The 16,426-nt window shown below is 42.3% G+C and overlaps 1 protein-coding gene across 2 annotated transcripts in view; it reads left to right on the plus strand.

Moving 5' to 3' along the window:
- The window catches only part of ADK (adenosine kinase), a 244,012-nt gene that overhangs the window by 204,546 nt on the left and 23,040 nt on the right, over positions 1–16,426 (plus strand). For both annotated transcript variants that reach the window (XM_069863580.1, XM_069863581.1), the window contains exon 9: positions 2,089–2,203. In XM_069863580.1, the coding sequence (XP_069719681.1) occupies positions 2,089–2,203 (115 nt within the window). The remainder of the gene's footprint in view (positions 1–2,088; positions 2,204–16,426) is intronic.

Raw genomic sequence — 16,426 nt, forward strand, 5'->3', positions numbered from 1 at the left:
CTGATGGAAGGTGTTGCCTTCTAAAAGCTACGTTACCAGTCTGAGCAGGAGGAAAGCAGGAATAACACACAGGAAAGAGTAGCGTATGGAAATGAAAATTATGAGAGAACTTGAAAAAGATGTAAAGAGACCAGTAAGCAAGGGGAAGTTATTTTTGTTTTGGCAAATCGCAGAATCACAGAATGGTTTGGGTTGGAAGTGACCTTAAATCCTTACACCCCCCTGCCATGGGCAGAGACACCTCCCACTGGATCAGGTTGCTCCAAGCCCCATCCAACCTGGCCTTGAACACCTCCAGGGATGGGGCAGCCACTACTTCTCTGGCCGGCCTGTGCCTCCCCACCCTCAGTGTGTGGAAAGTGTGTAAGTCAGCGAGGTCACTGACTGCCAGAGCAGGGGAGAAAGTGAAGGAAGGCTGAGACTGTCACAAAAGAGCTGGATGATTTTCACATCTGTAGATGCTGATAAATGTATAGCCCAGGCCTATTCTCTGTCTATAATACATACGGAGTGCCTAAAGATCAACAAGGTCATCAAAAGTCAACAACTAACCAGACTGCATGGTATGCTGATTATCGTTCTTGAAGTGTTTAACTGCCTTGCTGATGAACAATAATGTCTTGTTAGAACCAGCAGCTGCAGTCAAAACAGTACATACTGTTCCTAGGTTTCAAAATGACACTGTTTGCTGATTTTGGAAGATAAAAATCACTTTATTAATAATATGAATTAATTATACCAGCTCTGTTAAATGGCTTGAAACCACTCTGGACAGCTTTATAAATTAACTCTATTCATCTTGTAATTGATAAAAAACGAGGTGGGATTCATAGCAAACAGGACATGAAAGAATGCAGAAGGCATTGTTATGTGTTATATATTCAACGCTAGGACCTGACAAGTCATCTGTGTTTCACTGCAGTTCTTATATGCAAGAGCAAACTGGGGAAAAAAATATGGTGTTATTTAACACAGATATGGATAAAGTGGGACATAATAAGTAGCACAGAGAATAATTATAGTCTTTCTTACTTTTCCTACTGTTAAAAAAATAAAAGAAAAAAAATACCCATGAAAGCAAGAGATAGGTTTACATGTGCCAGAGTGAATTGGGAGAACTTACTGACTTGAGATAAATCTGAGAACAAAAGCTTCCTGTATAGTGTTGTAAAGAAATTTGATGCTTGTACAAATAACAGGAATACCGATATTCAGATTAGATTGAGAAGTAGGTAAATTAGAAATGGAAATCCTTGTGTTTTAGATCCTGGGGCATCTCTGAGAACTGGAAGAACAATATTCTAATGAATGTGACTATTCTAATGAATGTAACTATTCAAGCTGGCAGAGCTTCTTACAGAGCTTCTTGCATCACAGTAAATATGGGATGAGAAGTTTGGTTCCTGTGCCAGTTCCTCTGGTCCCATCCACGTGCACCATGGTGTACGGACAGAGTCTCAGCAAGGCAAAGATCCCTGAAGTTTCTGCAGCTTAGACTTGCTTCAGAAGGTTGGGGATGCTCTGTCTCCCACTGGATGTAGCTCTCACCTGCACTGTGCACCTGGCTGGTGGGCACAGGGCATGGTCACTGGGCTCCACGCCTCCTGCACGGCTGCAACATGCGATCACTGCTGCCTGCGAGAGGCGCTGTAACGAGTTAGACACAGCATTTGTAATCCTGCTGACAGCAGAGGGATCAGAGCATTGTAAAAACTGGGCAGATGGGATGGAAACCAAGCTCAGAGTTTATCCAAAGTACTCTTGTACCAATTTCAGCTTTAATTTTATGAGAGGTAAGGTTAGAATCCAATCAGCAGCAAAGAAACCTACTAATTGCTCATTGGGAAGTGCTGTGTAATTCCTTTGTTAGCTCTGCAGTTTTGCAGCAATTGGAATTGCTGAACTATCATTATCAAGATTAAAAACAATGGTCTCATAGTACTACATAAACACTTAGGAGAATGCTGCCATTAAATTCTGCTTTATACCCAGCCGTAAGAAAATACACCTGTGATGTGCTAATAAAGTTCTGATCCCTCACTGCTCTGGTGTGCTGGTAACACTAACATTCTACCTCTCTGTTAACAGACTGATGACATTAAGGAGATAGCCCGGAAGACACAAGCCCTGCCAAAGGCGAACACGAAAAGGCAACGAATCGTGGTCTTTACTCAGGGCAAGGATGACACCGTAATGGCTACAGGTATATTGTCAAATCCCTGTTGTCGCACGCATTAAATATTCGAGTTGGTTAGCTCAAATTTGTAACTGATTAGTTACAAAGTTGGAGTTTTACAAATCATAATCGTTACCGGTAGTCGGAGTGTTTGCCTTTTGCTATTAGTCTGTGTTTCTTATCTGCTGTGTTTGTAATTGTTGTAAGATTCTGAATTTGCGAAGTTAGCATTTCACAGAATTCAATTTTGAACATCGGAAGTTCTTTTTTTCATAACACAGATCTAAGACATTGATCCAGTTGGCTTCACTCAGGCTTTTATGACTGGAGGTTTTCTCTCTGTAGCCATCTCTGCTGCAAACATGCCCCGCTCTGCCCGCTGAGAGCAGCTGTGCAGCAGGACAGTCGATTGAAACATTTGGGGAGAGGAGGAAGGGAAATCCAGCACTTAAGTGAATTTCCAGGCTTTTTTTGCCCTGAGCAGAAAGCCTCACTTCTAGCTTTTCTCAGCCGTCTGCTCTTCTAGTCTCAAAGGAGTACACGGGAAAAAGGTGTTCTAGCAGGGATGATGCAAGGAATTTGTGCTGTCTAACTGGGTGATGTATGATGCACAGATTTAAGCATTATAAACACAACTGCCTACCTTTTGACAGTCTCTTTAATTCTGTGCGCCTTTGCTGCTAGACTAAATAAAGCTATCAGAAACACATGCGGTGGCAAGCCATTGCAGTCATTCGTTCCTTCACAAGGTAAGTTATTAGAGCTGAATTCCTCCTTTGAAAACCATGTGAAGTTGAGGAAGCTTTTCACCTGAGGGACCGGTGCTTGCTCGGATATGGTATTTGCCTCGAAATCAGAATTTACTTTTGACTGTGGCTGCAGGGCGAGCACTAAGAAGGAGTACTACAGGCGTACTCCTGTAGAGATCGTTCTTAGCAGGCAGATTGAATGAGTTCTCCATTAGTTTGCCTCTTCCCCTATTTTGTTAGCTACAAACTGGTTTAAAGGAAGCAGAAAGCAGTCCCTGAGAACTGGGTGCCTGTATCCCACAGGGTAATGGTGGAAAGTTTTCATCCAGAAGGCTACTGTAGTGCACTGTACCGTTGGCTGGAAAATAACGATATACAAATGTTGTTATCCATGAGCTAGTAATAACGGTACTAAACCTAAAGCTTATATGTAACCCTCCTGTGCTCTTATTTAATTTTCACTGTGTACTTATTTTATTCTTCAAACCAGAGTTGTTAACAAATCCATTAATCCCTTCTTTGATATTTTTACAACTGGGAGCTTATTTGAGGACTGGCACTTGCTAATCTTAGCTGTTTGTTCGCTATGAAATGAACTTAAATTAGAGAATGCACTTTATATGCACGATAAATGCAAGATGGATAGAGAGTATATGCGATGGTGTCAGCTACAAAAGCAAACATGATAAATGGTAAGGCAGTTTTGAGCCGTGGGATAAGCTATTCAGTGCACAAGCATAGCTGAATCTCTTTGCTGTGTTGTTATTCATGGCAGCCAAATAAATGTCAATAATAAAAGAGAATTAAAGATTTTCATTTCCCAGAGGCAGTCCTCTAATACAGCTTGATCTTTCATTTCATTTGTAATTCGTTCTCATGTCAGGATGCAATCATTCGCCAGGCTCTGTATGTCATGTTAAGTCATTTAATAATGATTAAGAACATAAAAATGTTTGGCCTGTGGGGCAATTCTCGGAAGATATACCGATTTGTTATTGTTTTCCCCCTTTTTCCTTCCTTTAGTGTGGATCATCTTTTTCCCACCTCCTCACATTAAAATAATAATGAAAGAAGGAAAACGTGTCCCTTAATTTAGTATATGATGATCCCGCAGAACGGCACAGCATTCTGCTAACACAGTTCTTTCAGCACTAATGAGGCTGAGTCGTGCTTTGAAACCTTCAATGGAAAGTGTTAGAAGTTTCTAAATGACCTTTGGAGGAATTGCTGCATTTAGGAGCAGTTAGCAGTGTAAAATCATTTCCTTTCTGTGACGCCTGGAAGAGTGCATTTTTTTAAGAAGCAAGCTGTGGATATTTGTTTATCCACCTTTCTGAGGGAACAACATAGCCTGAAAGAGTTCGTGCCTCGATTAAAATAGTATATGCAAAGTCAGCTGTGGATTTGGATGCGCTTGTTGGTGCCTTCTGCTTTACATTTTGTCCAGGTTAACAATAAGAAAAATGTGTTTCTTTGTTGGACGGCATTTCTGTCAGTAGTGACTCAACCAGAGGTAATCTGTATCTAGGCAAAGGACTCTGCTCTTTCCTCCCTTCTCCTGCTGCCTTTAACCATCCTTCGGCAGCTGTTGGGCAGATCCCATGTGCCAGTGGCCTTAGTTTATGTCTAAAGAGCACAGGATGGAGCACATTGGTGTGAGAGTGGAAGACTCCAAGGTGAATTTGACCTCTGTGGTTTTCCTGCCTTTTTTCTCTCTGTCCCTGCTCTGTTTTCCCCCTGGAAAGGTCTCTGCTCTCTGACAGCAGTGTGGAGCATCCAGCATTGCTGTGAGCTATGGGAGCAGAAGGGAATGGCTTGGACTGGGCTCTGCGCTCTGACGCAGCCGTGTGGCCACCCCTTCTGCTTTCCCTTCTCTGACCATGCATGGCAAGGTGAGAAAGGCAACACTGAGGCTGGAAAAGCATCCTTAACAGAGCTTCGCTTCCTCTCCCCAAGCCTCTGTGTGCTTCCGGGAGGAGGCAGCTGTGGGGCTAAGTTAAGAGGGGCTGGGATGTGAGAGGACTGGGGCACCTCTCCGATGAGTTAAGTGGTGTGAATCAGGGATCAAGTAATGGAATAGTGAGGTGGGACACACTTGGATACAGCTCTGGCTGGAAGGAGGGAAATAAGTTGGATAAAAGGGGTTGTTGCACATTGCCATCTCATTCATGAAAGGGCACAGAATTGTGTGTGCTGGAAATGAAATGTGGAATTCCTTGGGTTTCTTGGTGGGATGAAGAAGGTCAAATTACACGCAGAGGGGACTCTGGTGGTGGTTGCTGGTTCCTGGACACTCCAGAGAATGGAAGTATTAACAGGTATTTAAGGAGTAGAGAGTAGGGCAGAAAGGTGCAATTACTTACCAAAAGGAAAGAAAGATGGACCAAAAAGTTGTGAGAATGTAGCTCTGGCGGATGAGAACAGCTGAGACAGCTAAAATATTTCCTGTCTCCAACTGTCTGGCCCAGCTGTACTGCAGAGATGTGTAGTCAGGGTATGGATGACACAACTTTGCTTTAATGCCCAGTGGTGGCTCACCTTAAACAGACCATGAGCTGTAGACGTTCATGGATTGGGGACACATGAGTTGACAAAACAGCATAGAGGTCCATGTGTTTGGAGCAGATGATGAAAACAGTGAGAAGTAGCATCAGCAATCCCAATCTAAGCTACTCACATCTGTCAGTCCACTTCCTTTGGCTGTCTGAATTACTTGTTTTTTCAGAGGAAGAATTTCTCTTTCTCATGGAGCGTGTTGGGTCTTTCCACTGTCCGTTCCTATCTCCTCCATCACAGTGCTCCAGCCCCAAGGCCCCTTTCTCTCTCTTCTCTCCTGTTCTCTGTCAGTAGAAATAATTGCAAGGAAGAGGCAGGCTTCAACTCAAGCAGAGTGTGATTGGTGTGTTTTGTAGGGAAGGAGAGGAGTGTTTACGTATGGCACACAAGAGCTGAGGCAGAGCAAGCGCTGACTAAATTAACTGTCAGCTTCTAATAAGGCTTCACGGAACATGTGCAAGGAATTGTTGGCTGAAGTTTTCCTCTTCAGACAACGCCCTTGTATTTAAAAAAACAGGTAGATGAGGTGTTAAGGGATCTGTTTTAGTAGTGGACAAGTATGGTTGGACTCAATGATCTCAAAAGCCTTTTCCAAACAAACAGTTTTATGATTCTATGATTCTTCATGTTATAGAATTGTGGAATGGTTTGGGTTGAAAGGGCTTCAAAGCCGATTCAGTTCCAACCCCCCTGCCATGGGCAGGGACACCTCCCAGTGGATCAGGGTGCTCAAAGCCCCATCCAACCTGACCTTGAAGACCTCCAGGAATGGGGCACTGACCACCTCTCTGGACAACCTGAGGTGCATTTTTCTGTGATGTCAAATTTCATCTCAGTAACCTTAAGAATTAGTACTAATGCAGACTTGCTTACCAGGAAAGGTTATTTGAAGAACAGCATTGGGTTAGTTCCTTGTGCGGATCCTCCTCATCTGTACTGGAAATGGCTTCGCTATCAAGACTGCAGTCCCACTCCCACAGCCTAGTTCCATCATATCCTCCTGCCCATGCCTGAGATTCTGCACTGGACTAAGAGTTCCCGAGCTTATGGTACCCATGCATTTCATGTTTCAATACTTCTTTCCATAACCACAAAACATACACATGCAGGGAAGGAGGGGAGGTAATGAACACCTGATTTCAGCAGCTGGAGCTTAGGTGGAATACACCAGCAATCGCAAGCTCTGGTAAGTCTGCGTGTATAGTATCTGTACATGTGCTGTAACGTTTGTCAGGATCCAGGGCTGTGAAAGCTGCCCCTCTGACAGAGTTGCTCATAACGTTCTTAAACAAATTACTTTTACTCAGATATGTTTTATGACTGGTCTTGGCCCAAAGGGAAATGTTGGGAAAATCTGAGCAAGATCTGTTCAGCAATGGAAAAACATACTTTTATATTGAAATATTTGCATAATTCAAAACCAGCTGAAGCTACAAATGTTAAACGGAGCCAGTTTTATAGCTCTAATATAGGAAAGAAAAACAAGCCAAACCTAAAGAAAATCACTCCAGCATTTTTCAAGTTATGAATGATGAAATCTGGCGTGTTCAGCCCTGAACATAGAATTTTCCATTCTTTCTCCCCCCAGTGTCTGCAGGACCACCTCTGTTAAGGGCACGTTTGTAACAACCTCATTTGTTAGGTTATGGCAGTACAAGTGGATTTGTTAAGGATTCAAGCATTAAAGCCACCTTACTTAGGGTTTACTGACTACATACATCGTCTTTAAGTTTGGGATGCATTACCTGAGAACACGTTAGGAAATGTGTTAGCAGTGCTGGTGACGTCATGGAGTGAGAAAGGGCCATCTTAAAGATTTCCTAGCACACCTTCCCCATAGTACACACTGAAATAGTTCTGTGAGTTTATACTTGTTATTAGATCTGTTCCATAAGTTAAACAGCATATGCAATAAAACCAAATTATTAACTTTAATAATTAGATTTTATGTATATATAATAAAATAGTACCAAAACTTCGAGCTTACCTACCCAGCTTTGGATGCTGTAGCAGTACTCGGCACCTGCCTCTCCCTGCTCTCCAGAACAGGATGCTGAGCTAAGTGGGTGCTGGGGTCACCCTGCACAACCACTCCTAAGGTCGTATTTCACATATGTTAATAAATTAAAAGTTTACATGTGTGGATAGCACCCAATCCTGATCAAAACAGAAATAACAGCAAAGGTATGGATAGTGTGCTTTTATGAATGATAAAGCAGCTTTTACTTCATAAAGATGTATTAGATCTTCGGTGTTACAGAGAGTTTTTAAACTTGTTTTCAGAAGGGTTGTCAAAATTGCGGAAACGAGATTTTACGAGCCGTTCTTAAATCCTTATGGCACGATGTTGTGTGCTTTGGGGGGAACAAAAGGACTGATGTTCAAGCACACAACTTACTCCAAGCAGAGGTCAGGTTTTCGTGGTCGCAGAGCAGCGTGTTACCTTGTACGCCTCTCTGTAAACCAGACAAGTATTTATTGCTGTTGACACCGCTGACGTTTTGTGGTGGCCTGTTTGTGGCTCCTCTCTCTGTAACTCACTTGGCGTTGTGTGTTCTCCTCGAAGCAGCAAGAAAAAGAGTTATTTTTGCTCCTTGCTTCTCACCCCTTCCATGCCTGGCCTTCCAGACGGGAAAACCTCGAGTAGTTTTATCAGCCAGCCTTCCCATGTGTTCGCACAAATCAAAGCAGTGCCTGGACCTGCCCAGTAGGAGTTGGGGTGCATCACAGTGAACTCCCTTTGTTGCAGGATTCCATGCCTTCAATGCTCTCTACCCATTTCTATTCACAAATGCAAAGGAAAGGTTAAAAACCAAACATAGATTTAAGAAAAAAGGAGATTTAGTCCACTAATGGCAAAATAAATGAGCCAGAAAGCCTGACAGAATTATGTTTAGTTCAGTTGTGTCTTAGGAAACCACAGACCCTAAATTAATAATGAACGTTTGTTGATAGGGATTAGTGAACAGGAAGGCTGGTGATGACTTTTGGTAACTGAGACTATTCCTGCTGAGTGAGAGAGGAGCTCTGAGCATTTTATCAGACAGATGAAACACGCTATTACAACCAAAGCTCCTGGATGCTGGGGTCTTGACTGGACTTAAAAGTGCGTCAACCATTGCATCTTAAAGAATGCCTGTGAACAGGCCTGTGAATGTGTGTGATTCATTTCTGTGCCAGTAATTGCATGCTGATGTCTTTTCCAGTCTAATGTGTCAATGCACCAGTTTGGCCCTGAAATTGGGAGTGAAGGTGGGAAATTCCCTTTTCATGTGTAATCACTAGTAATGAGGAATTTTCAAGGCAAAACTGATTAACCTGATCCTGAATTTCAGTTGCTAGAATAGATTTATGCTCTGGTGTTCTGAGGAAAAACTATCAACCCCTTTCAGCTGTGAAAAGTACATGTTTGTTGAAGGACAATAAATCCAGGCACCATCCCATTCCCTACGACTGGGCAGCGTTTCCTCTTAGACTGAAGAATTTCTGTATGTGTCTATCAAACACAAACATATATGTTTAGGAAGGGAGGGTTTGTACCTCAGTTCTAAAAAGGATTCTTGGAGGCATAGCCTAATATACAAGCCCCCTGCTTGGATGGTGGTGATTCTATGAGGCTGGAGTTTGAGCAGCTGGTTTTGCACTACGATGCTATGTTGGTTGAATAGATCTTTCTGAAACATAACAGAAGAAACCCCAGCACTACAGCATTGCACATAAAATAACTATCCTGTAAGCTTTTCATTGTAGTGGACAGGTGCGTCTGGACTTGATGATCTCAAAGGTCTCTTCCAATCAAACAGTTCTATGACTTTATGATTCTATAACTTTATGCTTTAAGCTTAATGTTCAGCATTGTCCTTTTCTGTACATGTGTTCTGTGTTGCTGCAGTATTCAGTGTTGGATGCCATTTCTCCTTAAAACCATAGGGTCTAATGAGCTGAAATCTGAAACCCCTGCGTTAAAGGTTTACAGCGCATAAGCCTCTCACCTCCCAGCACTTAGGCTTGAATCATATCAACAGGGGCTTATTTTATGAAATTAATCAGATTTAACCAATAATTTTTAAGAAATCCATTTTCTTTTTTTTTTCCCTGATTGGCTGTGATGATTTTTTTCATAGTAAGAAATTAAACATATGGCTTGTTCAGCAGCTCTCATAACAGATCAATAATCTGTTGGCTTAACTCTTTTTTTCCTGCGGAGATGTGGGAAGATCAATGTCTGCAGTGCCCTGGGTCATGATCAATAGTTTTAATAAAACTCCATTTTTTTCTTTTTATTTCTCTTTTTTTTTTTTATCTTTGTGCAGTTTTGCTTTTATTAATGAGCTTTGCCTTTAGTTTCAGAGCATTAATGGTTTTCAGATAATGTCACACTGCCCAAGGTCAAGGCCAGTTTGAACTTAGAACTCTGCTTATCAGTGATTAAATCTATTGGATGGGCTCAGATGTGTTAGAAGACATGAGAGTTAGGAGCGCTGCTTTCTGGAGGCTCAAAGTGAAATCAGAATCTCAACCTTTTGGGAGGATGACACATTGCATTTTTTTCTTAAACAAACAAGGATTGTCTTATTTCTGGAGCTCATCTTGGTGTTAACATCGCCAGTAACTGTTGTGGCCTTGCCTGCTCTCCAATTAGAGATATTAAGTGTTTCATATCGAGTTTTATGATGGTATATTGCTCGTTTTGCAAAAACAGTTTGAAATAAGATAAAGTATCTTTTGTTCATTGCTGGAATTCCAGATGGAGGTGGCAGCAACATGTCACAGTGTGTGTTATCAGCTGGAGAATTCGCCAAGAACAGGATGTTATTGTCTCTGGGACGCAACCCAGTGTCTTCTGAAATCAATGGGAAGATCTCATTACCTTCATTGGCTATTGATTATGGCCATGGAGAACTTAAAACGTTCATGAATATTAATCGTTTGTACTGATCCGTGTGTCTTTGTATGTGTTGTACCTTGTCTGCAGTCTCCAGCTCCATTTTTGTGCTCTCCCTAGAGGTTATACAGAAGTGAACTTTATGTGTGCTGAAGGATTTGATAATACATTTCACCTTAAGGTATCTTCTTTGTTGTCTGTTACAAACAAATGCATAGAGAACCAGGCCTTGTGACCACTGGCGCCTCGGCAGAGCATCTTCTGTAAAAGATCTTTTTTTTCTATTATTTTGGCAGGTTTAGCCTTTTTTTGTGAGGCAGCAGTTCACTTCATAAAAGATCACGACAGAGGAGCCTGAGCAGCAGAGTCTCTGCTAAAGGTGTCCTACAGACTCTGATGGCCTATCATCTTTAATTTAGAGGCTTTATTGCCCATCTTGTGATTACAGCTGAATGAACATGGTAGAAAAGTTTAAATTGTAGCTATCCATGCCATGCTTTGGCCAGAAATGATGGAACTTAAGTTTTCAAGCCTCTAATCTTCACCTGCTCAGAGAGTGACTGTAGAATAATGGCATGGAATGGAAGGAGAGTGCAATGTGAGTAGGAACAGTGACCCTGGCCAACAATTAATGGCAGGGACTGACCCTTTGGTTCATGGTTTCTTTGCTGAAGCATCCAGGTGCAGTAGGAGTTGTAGGAAAGAGGTGGCTGGGTGGAAGACAAATCCTTAGTTCCAGGAGAGAGTCAGAGCAGAAATCCTGACTAGGGGGAAAAGCAGACAAAGGGGAGGGTGGAATGGGTCCTTTTCACATGGTTTGGGTAATTTAGGTTTCATTTTGTTTGAGATAATAAAACATCTACAGTTTACACTATGGGGGGGAAGAGGAGGAAGCTCTCATAAGCAGTTAAATATCTCAGAGTGGAATTGTGAGATCTTACGATCAGTTTGGCTCAGTGATTTCCAGTGTAGGTTTTTACAGATGAAGTGAAGTGGGAATGGTTTAAATATATCTGAAAAGCAGGCTGTGCACAGTAGTAACATCCCACTGGCCTGGCCATGGCCCATCTAGGCGGGATATGGAATACGAAGGGGCAGTTTGGATATAAACCTCTGGATACCACAGAGTTAATGTTTATGTCACAGATCCCATCTGAATGGAAGCAGGCTCTGGCTTAGTTTCACCATAACTGTTTTCTTTGTTAGAAATAATAAAGTCAGCAAAGTAAGCCGCACTGACTTGAAGTATATACAGCCAGCAGAGTGAGTGAATACAGCAAACATGAGCTGGTTTTATCCTGTTAGGCTTTGGCTGTACCTACAGAACAATATAATACTCTGTTTGTTTAAAAAGAGCACACAGAGTCATCAGAACACAGACTGACATCGAGGAACACTGCTTACGCTGCTGTTTGCTTTGGGCTGCTACTTTGTGCCCCCTGCCCTCTCATTCCATCCCGATTCCCCTGCTGCCCTGGTCATCAGCAGGCAGAACTGAGTCCAAGAGGGGCCTGGGGAACCAAATATTTGTGTCCCTCATAATCTGATGCTGAGATGTTGTACTGTGAGCCTGAGAGGATGCCAGCCGTGACTTGTGGCTAACAGCAATCGATCATGAATGGAACCTCAGAACTCTGCTCCAAGTGTTGGCTGTGTGGATTTGGTAATATCGTACACTTCCAAATAGAACATCTAAGTGCAGTAAACTCTGCCTGCCCCCCCTTCCCTCCCCACCTGCCCGACTGCAGAACACTGTTGGCACGGGATATTGTCCTTGCTGACAACCAAATAAGAATCTTTAGGAGCAGTTGGCCACCAAATGATGGCAAATTTAAAGGTTATGCAAATTGTGCCAGTACAGCCCAGCTTGTTTCAGACCCCTTCTCTCTATTATCATATCAATTGAGTCAGCTCATAGTAGACAAAGCAAGGTTATGGGAACCACCTAGAGCATCATGCACCATTAAACATCAATGCAGCATACACGAACATCTGCAACAACGATCTGATTAACAGAGGGTAGAGCGGAAGGCAATAAACAGCTTTCTTAGCCACTTAATTGTAAAAAACTTGATAACCTAATACCAGCATTATTTATCAACAGCAAGTTGGTCAAAAACTATGCCATTGTGGTGGATTAGATTGCACTACCTATTACACTGTAAATTACTATGAAAATATGAAAATCTATTTGTGAGCAGTTAAACACTAGTTAGAGTGCTAAAAATGCAATTTCCTTGTAATCTCTGGTGCATCGTGGGACATAAGTGTCTGCTTTTCCCACTGACATCTTTATTTTTGGCTAAAACCAATTATAAAAACCCTAAAGATGGTTTTGGTTTTTTATTTATTTATTTCCTGCTTAACCAGACAGCTCAAACGTTTCAAAACTCAAGGAGCAGTTGTTATGAAAGGTAAAATACAGAAACCATAAAGTGGTCTTCATATGTACAACCAAAGCAGATATTTGAAGGAGCAAAGCAGAGCACGTTAGCTGTTCATACAGGGATGTGTGTGGTGCATTGGCTTCTGGGCCAGTTACTGCACTGGGCTAGAAGATGGGAGCATGGGGAACTGTTAGTTCAAATGGCTTAGGGAAGTAAATGCAGAGATTAAAATACATTAGAGATGGATGATAAAGAAAAAAGAAGTTTGGTTCTTCAAGGCGAAGCCAAACTGCTAGGGATAGAGTCATAGAATCGTTAAGGTGGGGTAAGACCTTTAAGATCTTCAAGTCCAACTGTCAGCCTAGTATAGGAAGGGGTTGGAGCACGCCCTTTGCTGGAATCAGAGGAACCAGCAGGGAGTCACCGCCCTCCTCCCTTGGGTGCACTGGTGGATCCCTGGGTTTGATTAACAGGGAACTCATAACAGGTTGGAGCTCCAGGAGGAAGGCCCTGCTCTTCTGATTAGAGCCTGAACATGCAAAAGGTACAGCATTTAAGAATAAAATCAGAGAAAGGAAATAAGAGACTGGACAACAGAGGCTCAAAGGTCAAGTTTGAGAAGTGCATTCAGCAGCACAACCTGCCCCAAACGTCAGTCTGTTCCTTCCTGGCGCCCTCTACTCCCTCCTCTGCTGCTGCCCAGTAGCAGCTACCGGATCAGATTTATAGTTATGTGGAAAAAGAATGAAGCCTTCAAAGTTTTTGTTGGCATAAAAACCCAAATTGTGCTGGTATCGTTGGCTACAGTCGGCCGCCGGGTCACCAGCCAATACCTCCGGCGTTTCTACCGTCAGGAGCAACCAACAGGCAGCAGAGACAGACCAGGGAAAGAGGGGGAATGAAAAGAAAGTCAGATGCAAAGAGGATTAAAAGCTTGGTACAAGTATGAATTTGGCAATTTGAGTGTTAAAGATGTTAATTTTATTTCCTTCAGAAGAGGAGAGGTTTTATTCAGAAATGTTAAGTTGAAGGGCTTAATTTTTTTGTTCTGGATTTATTTTCTTTAGGAAAAGATGGCACAAAAAAGCAGGCAATGGGTTTAAATAGCCATTAAGTGTATGGTTTTTACTGAAATGGGTTTAAAAGGAACAAGTTATAAGCATTTTCCACATTTTTAAGTTACTTTTCAAGTGATCTCACTCTGTAGGCTGACCAGAATTTTTTCTTGTGTATCTGATTTTTAATGTGGTATTGCTTTTAAAAAGAAGATCAGTGTGTATGTGGGGTTTTATAAGCTGAACTAGCTTAAAACTGACTGATTAGCAGTAATGCTATAGGAGTAATACTTTAAAGACAAGTAACAGAGAGTTGACAGGCAATGGTGGGAGTTTGACAAGGTTCTGCAGATACAGAGGCTGGAAATGTTTGGTTTATCTCTAGGTCAGTTATTTGGGGTTTGTCCAGCAGCCTGTGTTTATAGGTTGGGATTTACTTTAATGGCAGCAGTGCAGGTGCTGTCAAACCTGTGTGTTACCTGGGAGCTGTTATAAGAACTGTACCTAAACGAATTTACCAACCGTGCAGTCAATATTGTATGAATTCAAAGTTGCATAATTAACACAAAAATGTATATGAAATTATGTAAAAGGTGGCAGATTGACCACCCTCCTTCCAGCAATGCTTGGTAATATTTAAACTGGTGAAGTGATGCTATGGAGATCAGTGTTTGGTCTATTTAATTGTCTAAGAAATGATCTGCAGGTAATGCAGTGGAAAAATAAACTCTGCCATTTTGGGCCAAATTCTCCTTCCAGATTGGCGCAATGCTTAAAGGGTTCAATCAAAACCAGTGCAGTTGCTCTGGTTTGAACTGGCGTTTTAAAAGCAGAATATTTTCCCACTGAGATTAGAACAAATTTCAGCCTCCGCTGCAGCGACATCTGCGAAGAGATTGAAACTGGGAAACGCCTGAGAAAATTCATTTAGCAAGCATGTTTCATTCTTCAAAAGTAAATAAGGAGTCTGGGGAGATCTTAATTAAAGGCAACACAGAATTCACAAATGCAGCATGAGAAGAAAAAGATAATTGTGAAAGTTGGAGAGCTGAGCTCTGAGTTAGAAGGATGAAACGTTAAATTTTCTGCACATAATTTGAATATCTAAAGGCAATGCTGTAGATTTCTAGGGTGTCTCTGCCTCAGCGATGCCCAACCAGTACCAATTAGTTATTTTTTTACAAGGAGATATATATATATACACACATACACACATTAACTTATTTTTAGTGATGTTTCTAGGGAAGGTTGTCTCTTTCATTGCGATGGACTGATTTTATTTATGAAACTAAATATAAATTCTCCCAGAAGAAAAAACTCCCTCAGAGCTGTTCCGGAGTGACCTAATGCTCGCTCCTTCTCTTTTCAGCCTTACTGATGCTCAAGTGAAATAGAAGTGCCCTGGGCCCATTTCTGCCTCTGCTGACGACCCGTGCTTCTCAGATTATCATGTAGCATAAACAGAGCTGTCACGTAACTTGGCAGTTGTTTAAATGACGAGATTTCTGTGCTCCCCTCACTGAAGCTGAGGTCTGGCTGAGGAAGCTGCCGAGTTCTGACAGGTGTGTGTGCCCCGCCAGGGCAATATGCCTGATGTATAGAAAATGGGAGGCATAATGCAGGTTTGTCCTACTCAAAATCGAATTAGAACGTGTCTTTCTCCATTTTTTAGCCAATATGCCCCGATAAGCTTTTGAGTAGGAATTGCTTTGATCTGACTGTTGGTTGATATTTGTCAGAAAACTCTCCTACAGGACAACGTTTTGATGTTTCAGCGAGGCAGTGGTTTAAGATCTGCCTGTGGAATACCATGGTGTGAAGTACAAACGTACACATGGGTTCCTGCAAGCGTGTGGGTCAGGGCAAGCAGTGAGTGCAGTGCTCGGTCTATTAGAAGAGGCTTCATTTTGGCACAGTCCCCGCTAGCTGAGGTTCAGAAGTTGGAGAGCATGTCTGAGCTAGAACATACGTGTCAGTGTGACTTGGACATACATACATGATGTGTTCTTTTCATTAGACATTCCAGCTGTCAGCATTTGTGCATCTTTTCAATTCCTGAGCTACCGACTTACAGACAGAAATAGATTTGGTTGTGTTTCCCATTCCCATATACCACTCAAAAAATAATAGCTGGATTTTTACATGTAAGGATCCAATGTGATGTACACTGAAAAACCAACGCCTGCAAGATTTACCATGCGTGTTTCTACTTGTTACAGTCCAAGGCCAGACCTGGGTTTGTGTCACCCGTATCGTCACTGGTGAGGCTCGCTGTGGTAGAGCGTATTCTCCATAGATACTTGGGTCATGCCATACGTGAATTCCATTTACTGTGACCCTTCTCTGCTGGCTTCAGAACTGATTTTGATGCAAGCTCTTCACAGCAATTCCAAGACAGTTGTGTTGAATCAGTGAAACATCTGCCAAAGTTTTGAGCTTGTTTGGATTTCGATGCCTTTGCCTTCATACCCTTTGCTTTCCTGAGCCCTCAGCCCCTTGCCTGGTCCAGCCAGCGATCACAGGAGCAGGGTTTAGCTCTGAACATGACCGTATGTCCTCAGCAGCCGTGCAAGACAGAGGAGCATGTGTTCTGGCAGTTCGGTGGGCGCAATTTCAGC

This window comes from Phaenicophaeus curvirostris, chromosome 9 (genome assembly GCF_032191515.1).
Source record: "Phaenicophaeus curvirostris isolate KB17595 chromosome 9, BPBGC_Pcur_1.0, whole genome shotgun sequence".
Lineage (NCBI taxonomy): Eukaryota > Metazoa > Chordata > Aves > Cuculiformes > Cuculidae > Phaenicophaeus > Phaenicophaeus curvirostris.